Source organism: Elephantulus edwardii, unplaced genomic scaffold (genome assembly GCF_000299155.1).
Source record: "Elephantulus edwardii isolate Elephantulus edwardi_28Jun2011 unplaced genomic scaffold, EleEdw1.0 scaffold00006, whole genome shotgun sequence".
In the NCBI taxonomy this organism is placed as follows: domain Eukaryota; kingdom Metazoa; phylum Chordata; class Mammalia; order Macroscelidea; family Macroscelididae; genus Elephantulus; species Elephantulus edwardii.
In genome coordinates, this window is record NW_006399756.1 from 11,389,058 (window position 1) to 11,399,352 (window position 10,295).

The 10,295-nt window shown below is 48.9% G+C and overlaps 1 protein-coding gene across 1 annotated transcript in view; it reads left to right on the forward strand.

The window, feature by feature from the left end:
- Window positions 1–10,295, forward strand: part of RGS10 (regulator of G-protein signaling 10) — a 55,085-nt gene that overhangs the window by 22,824 nt on the left and 21,966 nt on the right. The window contains exon 4 of the mRNA XM_006879899.1: window positions 8,967–9,110. Coding sequence (XP_006879961.1) covers window positions 8,967–9,110 — 144 coding nt within the window. The remainder of the gene's footprint in view (window positions 1–8,966; window positions 9,111–10,295) is intronic.

A 10,295-nucleotide genomic window follows, 5' to 3' on the forward strand; every position in this document is an offset into this window, starting at 1 on the left:
CAGTGGGCAATGAGCTTAAAGCCCTTGATGGCTCTGGGCGCTGACTCTCACCAGTGGCTATGGATGAAGTCACAGGCGATTTTCAGCCAGTTCCGGTTAAAATTACTTTTTAAAGATTATTATTGTGTGCCATCAAGTTGGATCTGATTGGCACAGGAGGAGATTTCCCCTCCTTCTCCAGTGAAGCCTCTGGTGGATTCGAACCACGTGCCTTCAGGATTACAGCATAGCTTCTTGCCACTAGGCTCCCAGAGCTCCCTTGGGCTGAAATCTTGAGAGCAAGTAGACAGAAAAGCAATCAGCTGCGGGTGGAACCCCAGGGACCCCAGTATCCAGGAAAAGGGCAGAGGAGTAGGAATCCCAGGATTTATGGAATGGACAGAAGGGTGGGGTTGGGATGTCTGGATGAGGCATCCCCTGCTATAGAGAGAGTAGGGGAGAAGAAGACAGCAGAATAAGAGCAGTGTCAGAGAAAGATCCAGAAACAGAGGGGCTGGGGAGGGGCACAGAGAGGGGAGAGAGGGGTGGGAGAGGAGATGAGACAGTAAGAACGCCCCTCCTTTGAGATGTGCCAGTGACACACTGGGCTGGGAGCCATTAGCTGAGGGCTTGCTGAGAAAAGGCGCTCTTGTTTCTTTTTCCTGATGGCCAGCGTTTAAGTGCTTGTGGGACGAGAGAGGCATCGTTGAATATGGAGCCACAGGCTGCCTCGTGATGCCTCTCTGGGTGGGTTGATGTCAGGTGGGGCAGGTCTGTGTTCCCCTGCTCACTCAGCATCATTGCCCAAGGCCCTGAGTTTGTGGAGCATCTGTAAGGAGCTTGTTACTCAGGAATGGAGTCCTCACACACATCTTTGCCCAGTCCCACGGGGAGTGGTTGCTCCTCGGAGAGGACTGTCCAGACCTAGGCTATGGCCAGTGGGGTCTGTGAGGCCTGTGCAGGGCTGGGCTCGAGGACCGGGGGCACCACCTCACCCCTGGGTGGTTTGTTTTGGTCCTGCAGCAGCCAGAGCACGGACCCAGATCTGTTCGGAAAATCTACCAGAATAGCTCGCCTCCACTTCTCCTTTCCTATGAAGAATCTGGGGTGGCCAGCAGGCTCTCCCATGACCGGCTGTGGCCAGCAGTCTCAGCATTCCTCTCTCAGTCACACTTCCTGTCTCAGCTCAGATAAGCTCTGTTGCTGCTTGACCATTCCCCAGACAGGGCTAGGTGAGATTCGGTGTGGGTCACATGGCTTCAATCTTGGGGACCTGAGAAACTGTATGGGGCGAGGACTGGCTGATCTTGGACTTCATGAGGAGGGAGAATGACCATCAATACCAGCCCAAGAGAATAATATTCCTACAAGACTGAGGGCAGACATATCCCCTTTCTCCAGCTGTTGTGCCACTATCACAAGTCCCCCAAAGACCACCAGGGAGCCGAATCTGATGCAAGAGCATGAGGGATTTTATTGCAAGCTCGAGCTAGGACTCCACACACGCACTCCGATGTAGCGGCAGTGGGGAGGAGCCCTGAGCTCCTCGTGGCCATGATCTCTGTTGGTGCTAGGAGGGGCCAGGGTCAGTTGGGGGCTGGGAGATATAAGGGGAGTGGGGAACTTGTGGGGTAAGATGGCGGTGACACAGAGCAGTTGGCTATTTTGAAAATGAGCAGGCTCATTAGCAAGGGCGCGAATATTTGGCAAACTATGACTGGAGTAGGGTTCATACCGGAGGGGCTAGAGTCACTTCTTTGTTGCCAAGGTCCTTTCGGGAAGTGAACTCGAGAAGAACAAGGACAAAGGACTTAGGATGGTGCCCAGAACAGATATAGATGTAGATGTAGATATAACAGATCTTGACTCTTACACAGCCTTTTTATCAATTCTGATACAGCTGCCCCTCCCACAGCACTCTGTGTCTCTGCAGGGTTGAAAATTCATTGCAGTGGCCACATTGAACTCACAGGTCATCCTGACAGTGAAGCGGCTTCTTAGAGAAGAACAGGCTTCATTTGAGGATCAGGAATGCTCCAGATACAGTTATTTTCTTAGGATTGCCTCTCGGGCCGACCTCTCTATAGCCCTTGGGCTTCAGGTCTCTTTGCTTCCGTCCTGCTTAGACAAGTGTTACAAAACTCGTGTATCTCTGACACCTGCTAGTAAACCTTGCGCAAAGGTGCTCAACTCTCAGTCTGTGAACTAGCAAACGCAGCTCCCCAGCAGCTCCTGCTGACATTCCACTTTGCCAGCAAACTCCTCCCTGAAGGCACTCAGATTTCTCCTTCCCCCCCCCTTTTTAAAAATTATTACTAACTTTAATCAAAGTTTACAGAGACTTTGGATTTCCATTCAGTCATTGTTGCATTTTTCTCCCTGCCCAACCTCCCCTTCCCAGTTCACTCTTCTCTTTGAAAAGTAAAAGAAAAATTCTTTCGTTTTTATGCAATCCCTCCCCCTAAGTCCACTCCACTGGGTTGCCTTCGTTCTGGACTCCTGTCATGACAATAATACCTAATCACATATCCCTTTTCAGCAGTTCTTTCCCTCATCTGTTTCAATGCAGTATACATCATTTATCCCATCTTTCTCAATTCATGGCTTGGAACCCACTTCTCGGCCTTACTCTCACCTCCTGGTCTTGTCACTGCCTCTCCGCATCTCTCCAGTGTTGTAGCTCTCTGAGGAGACTCAGTGCAAAGATCTTAGGGTCCATAGGACATGCGAAGCTGCTGGCTCATCTTTATTGATGGTAGTTTTGTTGCTCTGTGTCATCAAGTTGAACCTGACCCAATGCTGACCCTCCGTTGGGTTTTCAGAGGCAGTAAATCTCATGAGAGGAGATCGCCTGTGGATTCAAACTGCCTTTGGGATTGTGGCGCGGCTTCTTACCACTAGGCCACCAGAGCTCCCCTGATGGAAGTGTAGGTCCCCCCTTTCCATCTCTGGGTGGTTCATTTTAAGTCCACTTTATGTGCGTAGTTCCACCCCACAAGGGTGCCATGCACTTTGCTTATATTTTTTGCAAGCTCTCTAGTCCCCTTTGATGGACCACAGCATCTCACATTTGTATAATGAGCAATGATGTCAGTTTAAAGATCAAGGCGCACCTGATTCAAGATGTGGCCTTTTCAGTCACTTGTGATGCATCTGAGAATTGAACAGTGAATAAAGATGAGGGAGGAAGAATCGATGCTTTTGAGTCGCAGTGTTCGAGAAGAGTGCTGAATACCCTATAGATTGACAGTAAACACGTCTGTCTTGGAGAAGGTGCAACCACGGTGTTCCTTAGAGGCAAGGATGGTGAAACCTTGTCTCATTTGCTTTGGACATGTTGTTGAGGGGCCATTCCTTGGGAAAAGGACATTACACTTTGAAACGTGGAGGGTCAGACAAGGAGAAGACCCTCAACAACCTGGATTGATGCAGTGATTGCAGCAGGGGGTTCAGGTGTGACAGAGATGATGAAGATGGCTCTGGTCAGGGCGGGGCTCAGATCTTGTTCACAGGGTTACTGTGAGTCACAGCCAACTTACAGCAGCAAACACCCAGTTATTTGGTGGAAACCAGAGAGATCCTGGCTAGAAGAGCCAGACTGAGCGACTCCCTGTCCCATGGCTGCATCTGCCTGCTCATTCTCGGAGATGCAGGAGCGGCTGTGGGGGCCTGGGGTGGGACGGGGAGACCTGTGGTTTCCTTAGAGCCTGTTGCTCCTGCTCTGGTTACCCCCATGCCTTCTGAACATGCTTCTAAAAACCCAGGCGCCATTGACTCGGCTCTGACTCACAGCCGCCCTGTGTGGTCAGGGCAGAAATGTCCTCCATGGATTTTAAGGGTGCAACAGTAAAGATAGCTTTATCAGAAAGTTACATTCCCAAAAGGGACAGACCTCCCTCTTCGAAAGGAAAAAGGAGGAGACAGGCCTCCCCATAATTTTGGGGGGTTTTTGTTTGTTTTGGTTTTTTTTCCCATAGGGTTTTTTTTCTCTGATATTTTAATATTTTTGGTGGGCCTAGAATTTTGCATTTTTTTTTAAATAAAATTTTCATTTCATACTGGTTTGCTCACAAAGTTTGTCTACATTGTTTTTCACACTGGATCTTCCCTGTCTCCTTTACCCACCCTTTCCTCTACCCGTGAGATTGTGCGGCCCTATGATGACCCCCCTGTCCATCCTCACCCCTCTGCTCCTGCCTTCCTCCCCTCGGATCCTCGTATACACATTTTGGGTTTTAATGGCTGGATCTGGGGGAGTAAATCACTAAGCCTTAGGGTGGCATTGAACTTCTCAAGGTTTCAGTTAGCAGTCAAGCTTGTTAACTGTAACAGTTAGGTGGGTGGCATAGTCCCTAGGAAGTTGTGCTACTAACCCAAATCCAGCACCTCTTTGATGGTTCAAATCTCTGCGTGGCACCAAGGGAGAAAGATGGGCAGAATCCTGACATGCGCTTTACAACCTCAGAATGGACTCTGTGGCCATGAGTGAGCGAGAGGAATTCTAAGTTACTCCCTAGACTCCTTTTTAGAACTACTAAGGGTAGCCTGGATTTCCATAAAAATGAAAAGAAAAAAAAGTCAACTGATTATGGATTTATTTAATAATTTATCCTCAGACACAAGGCCCCTGGTGGCATAGTGTATAAATACCTTGGGCTGCTAACTGAAAGGTTGAGGGTTCAATCCACCTGCTGTCCCAAGGGAGAATGCTGGTAACTCTGCTCCCATGAAGATTTACAGCCTCAGAGACCAGCTGGAGGCTCACCAGGAGTCAGACTCCACTTGACAGCAGGGAATTTGTCACAGTAAAGCATCTTGAGGGGAAGACGCATTAAGGTCTATATACAATTACAGAAGTTCTTATTATACACTTTGTCATTGTTGTTTACAGCTGAGTCAGAACCGACCCACAGCTGCCCCTCCAGTGGGTTTTCAGAAGCAGTAAATCACGTGGAGGAGACACCCATCTTTCTCCCATGGAGCAGCTGGTGGATTTGAACCACGTACCTTTGTGTTGGCAGTGGATTTCCTTATCACTTAGACACCCACACGCCATATACATGTTACTACTGTTTACATATCTGGAAGACATTCCAAGAAATACAAATGAATTAAAATTGGTCCACCAGCTGTTCAGGTTGTGACCTTTTTTGTTGTAAGAATATCCAGAATGATCGATGCTGAATTTCCCCTTACATGGAGTGTATTGCTTTTACCTGCTGAAATTTTGCTTTCATGAAGTGGGCCTTGAAACAGGAAGTGGTTTAAAGAAAAGAAAAGAAAAGTTCCTTCTTGACAGGATGAGGGAGGAGTAAGGAGACCCTGGACTTCTGGGCTTGCCGGGGAACCAGCAGTGCACAGAGCTGTCCCCTCTGTCTCAGCCGAGGTTCCCACGCTTGTCTCTGGAATGTCCATGCTGAGTCTGGCATCTGTTGACTATTCACGCTGATTGTCGGTTGACCACAGACCCTCTGGTGCTGGACCTGGGCAGCTCTCAGAGGTGGGCAACCGTGGGCCAGGCTTGTTTTCTTAAGAGATTGGGAGACAGGCAGGTGTGGGACTCAAGGGGACTTTTTGAAAGGACTGCTTTTTCCTTTCTCCAGCTTTTAAGTACCAAGCACTAAACCTTCTGGCAGTTTCCATAAATTCAGAGGGTTTCTAAGCTGAGATTTCTGCAGAGAAGTATTTCCTCCGGGGCTCCTGGGTCCCCAGCCTCCCAGAAGCCATCACTCTGCTTCACAGACCTGCCAGGCCACTTCCTCTACAGGAGAGCTTGTCTGTGCTGGTGAGGCGAGTGAATGTGGGAAGCCTGCCTTCCCTAAAGGAATGCAGAGTTTCCTGGAGGCCTGGAGACCAGATGGGTGCTGAGCGTGGCTCCTCTTCCCATGGCACTCACCCGAGCTCGCTGCCTCCAGCCCACTGCCGTCGGGTCAGCGCCGTCCTTCCATCAGTGCTGCCGTCGGGTCAGTGCCGTCCTTCCATCAGTGCTGCCATGTGGCCACAGTGCAGTTCCTGCTCTCAGAGCTACCGAGCTGGCCATAGAGGAATGAGAAGAGGACACAGAAGAGGACGCAGACGTGATCTCAGCTTTTCAGATCTGCTCACTTGACCATCAAGGCGGCTGGAACCGAAGGTCTGGGTTCCCCGTCAGGACTGCACGCTGTCCTTCAGGGCCGCCCTTGTTTTACTGTACTTCTCTTTATGGCCACAGATAACTGTGTTTCTTACAAGCTGCAGATCTGACAGCCCCGACGGGACAAAGTCTTCAGGCACCATTTTCCAACAGCTGGTGCACACTTTCTGTTGCTGTGTCACAGACTGGTCAGGCCACAGTATCTCCAACTTTTTGATTATGCTTTTTCATACTCAGTAGACAACAGCATAATGTGAGCTGGACTTTTGTACGGTCTGGTCAACCAAAACCTTATGTGTCTTACCTTGTTCCGATGTTCACTTTATTGCTGTGACCTGGAACCGAACCTACAACCCCTCAGAGGTCTCCTGCTCTCCCGGTTGTTGCTGTGGCACCGACGTCTGCTCATTCCTGTGTAACAGACTGAAACACGCCAGGTCTTGCATCTTCATGCTCATGTTGAGTTTCCATCCATTGTTTTTGCTATTAGTTCAATCACTGAGGGCCTTCCCCCTTTCCCTGGCCCTCTGCTTCATTCTTCTCCTGTCAACGTTTCTTATTATCATTTGAATGCAAATTTACAAAGCAAATTGGGATTTTTTAAATATACATTTTGCTTTATAATATTAGTTACAATACTCATAATGTAATCACACTTTTCCTACTTCCTGTCTGTGATTCTAATTTCTATGAATCCTTCTTTCCAACCCCTTCCTGCCTTCACGGCTTTATCCCTTGGCAAATGCAGCTAGGTTTTTTTACCTGGTGTGATGAGTTATTGTAAGGACCGAGGAGGGCCTACCTAGTGTTATTGGACACCTGACAGGCCTGTCTGTTGTTTGTCTGAAAGTTGAGAGTTTTGTCTGGTTTGAAGAGTGAGTGAAGGTCTCAGAGGTTCCACCGGTCTCTATCAGATTACTAAGCCTGGCTTTAACTTTTTTCAAGTTTTGTTCTATACTTCCCTCCACTTTATCCCCAATATTCTACTGTGATCCCTTGTAGAGAAATCAACAGTGGTAGCTGGACACCATATGGTCCTTGTGGTTTCAGCTGACCCTCCGCTTTAACAGCCATGATGTCCTTCTCTAGCAATTGGCCTTTCCTGGTGATGTGTCACAATTGAGTGTTTAAAGGTCTGAGGTGTCTAAATGTGTCTAAAATCTTACCATCTTTGTTTCTAAGGAGCATCCTGGACATACTTCTGCCAAGGCAGCTTGTTTGTTCTTCTGGAAGTCTATGCATTTTTTGCCAACACAATTTAAAGACATCAGTTCTTCTTATTCATTTCCCGCCTCTCACATGCATCTGAAAGTATTGTGGCTTGGGTCCACTGTGCCTGCATTCTCAGAGTGACATTTCTGTTTCATTTCAGTGCTTCCTTTATGGTGAGAAAAATTTGTATTTAAAATTAGCCAGCTGGACTCAGTTTAGATGATCCCAGTTTTGTTGGCAACATCCAAAGCATCATGGTCAGGAGCAAGTTGAACATAGGCCTTCTTCTCTCCATCAGGCCTGATCAAAGTGTTGACATTGGCTACATCAATGTCATAGAGCTTCTTTACAGCTTGTTTGATTTGGTGCTTGTTGCCCTTGACATCCATGATGAATACAAGAGTGTTGTTATCTTCTGTCTTCTTCATGGCTGACTCAGTGGTCAGGGGAAACTTGATGATGGCATAGTGGTCAAGCTTGTTTTTTCTGGGGCCGCTCTTCCAGGGGTATTTGGGCTGCCTTCAGAGTCTCAGCGTCTCAGGCCACCAGATTGTAGGTGATGTGCGGATCTTCTTTTTTTTCCCTTGGCAGTATATGCCCTTCAGGACTGCCTGCTTGGCTTTTAATGTCTTTGCTTTGGCTTCAGTTTTGGGAGGGGCAGGGGCTTCCTTTTGGCTTCATCTTCGTAGAAAGTCTTTCTCGAGGTCTTTTGCAGCACAATAGCCCAGTGCAGTTTGTGGTTTGATTTCTTGACTGCTCCTTAGTGGGACTGCGGTTTGGTGACCTAGTCCACAGGGAGTGTGTCGCTCACCAGGGCTCTGTCTCTGGTGCTTTAAATCCACTATTGTCCCAAAGGAGCAAGATGAGCGGCCACCTTTCCTTATTATTTATGGCCCTGGAGAGCCGAAGGGAGCTAGGAGTCAGGACGACTCAGCCACAGTGAGGGTTTGGGGGTTTTTCCTTTTGAGTCCATGGGCATCGGTTGTGGGATCCAATAGAGCAAAACCACTGCCAGCTTGTCAGGTTGTCACTGAAGTGCACTGGTTTGCTTTTGCTCATCCACATTTTGAACAGACTCAATCATAGTCCCTGTTAGAGGGAGACTGGGCCTATTTGGGGCTGACAGAACTCCCTCTCTGGAAGGCTGGCATGCCACAAAACCTGAAGGAACTTTGTATCTCAAATGCACGGAATCAGTCACTGATTCTACTCAACTTTCTGACACTGGGTTTAGGTTTGGATATTTCATATAAATAGAATCATATAATATTGTAGCCTTTTGTGTCCGGGTGTTTTCATTTTAGCATAATGTTTTCAAGTTGGATACATTGTAGCACACACTGTACTTCATTCCTTTCTTTTATGGCTGTTTGATATCCCAGAAGTCGTAAATGGAAGGATTCATGACTTCATTCTCTTGTCCTTACTGAATGGGCAGAGTGGCAATTGTGGGTGGGGGGAGTGGGCTGAGAGGTAGGCTGACTAGGTCCCTCCCAGTTAGAGCTTAGCTGGGGAGAGCAGGGGAGCCCAGGGCTCCAGGGCTGCTCCTCACTCACCCTGCCAGATTCTCCTGGGTCCCGCCTGCCTGCAGTGGGAAGGAGGTGCTCACAGATAACAAATAAACTCCCCATGTCTCCTCCAGATGCAGGAAAAGGCCAAGGAGATCTACAACACCTTCCTGTCCAGTAAAGCCTCATCCCAAGTCAATGTGGAGGGCCAGTCCAGGCTCAATGAGAAGATTCTGGAAGAACCACACCCTCTGATGTTCCAGAAACTCCAGGACCAGGTAGCTTGGCTTGCCTGCCTTACTTTAACTATGTTTATTCCAGGCCTTTGGGAGCCCAGCGGAATGGCTGGTGCTCGACTTGCAGATGCCATCTGTCCTAGCCCTGGTGTGGAGTGCTGGGCACATTCCAGCTGGGGCTTGTCGGAGAATGGGCATCTGGACTTGACCTTGGACCTCTCCCTCCCACTGGTTTGCTCTTGCTCATCCACATTTTGAACAGACTCAATTGTCTGTCATCACAGCCCATGTTAGAGGGAGACTGGGGCTACTTGGGACTGATGGCATTGGCACAGTGGTTAAAAATGCAGCAATGAACCAAAAGATCAGTAGTTCAAACCCACCTGCTGCTCTGCCAGGAAAGATATAACAATCTGCTCCCGTAAAGAATCAAACCTTCTCAGACTCATTGCTGTTGAATGAATCGGCTCACAGCTGACCCTCCAAGAGGGTTTTCAGAAGCTGCAGATCATACAGGAGGAGATTGGCCAGATTTCTTCAGTAGAGCCACGTGTGGGTTGGATCACAAGCGACGTGCTGCTTTTGGGTTCACAGTGCAACCCTCAGAGCTCCGTCTGTAATCTTCACAGCCTTTCGGACCTCAGGCAGTTCTCCTCTGTCCTATGGGCTTGCTGCGAGTTAGCACTGACCCCACAGCAATGGGCTTGTTCTTCAGGGGACCATTTGAGTAGTCCATGGATGGCTCAGATGGTCAAACCTTCACCTCTTAACTAAATGTTGGGGGTTCAAGTCCACCCAGAGATACCTCAGAAGAAAGGCCGAGCAAGTTGCTTAAAAAAAAAAATCAGCCTTTGAAACCCAGTAGAGCGGAAGTCAGTGCTGTGTCTGCCTGAGACCCTGAGGGGTGGACCTCTGCGCTGTCACACATGGGGTCTGCGTGAGTCACTGAGGAGCAGAACTCTGTGCTGTGTCAGTGTGAGACCCCAAGGAGTGGACCTGTGCACTGCCACACACGGGGTCTGCATGAATCACTGAGCAGTGGACCTCTGCACTGTTACATGTGGGGTTTGTGTGTGAGTGAGGGGTGGACCTCTGTGCTGTCACACACAGGGTCTGCATGAATCACTGAGCAGTGGACCTCTGCACTGTTACATGTGGGGTTTGTGTGTGAGACCGTGAGGGGTGGACCCCTGTGCTGTCACACACGGGGTCTGCATGAGACCCTGA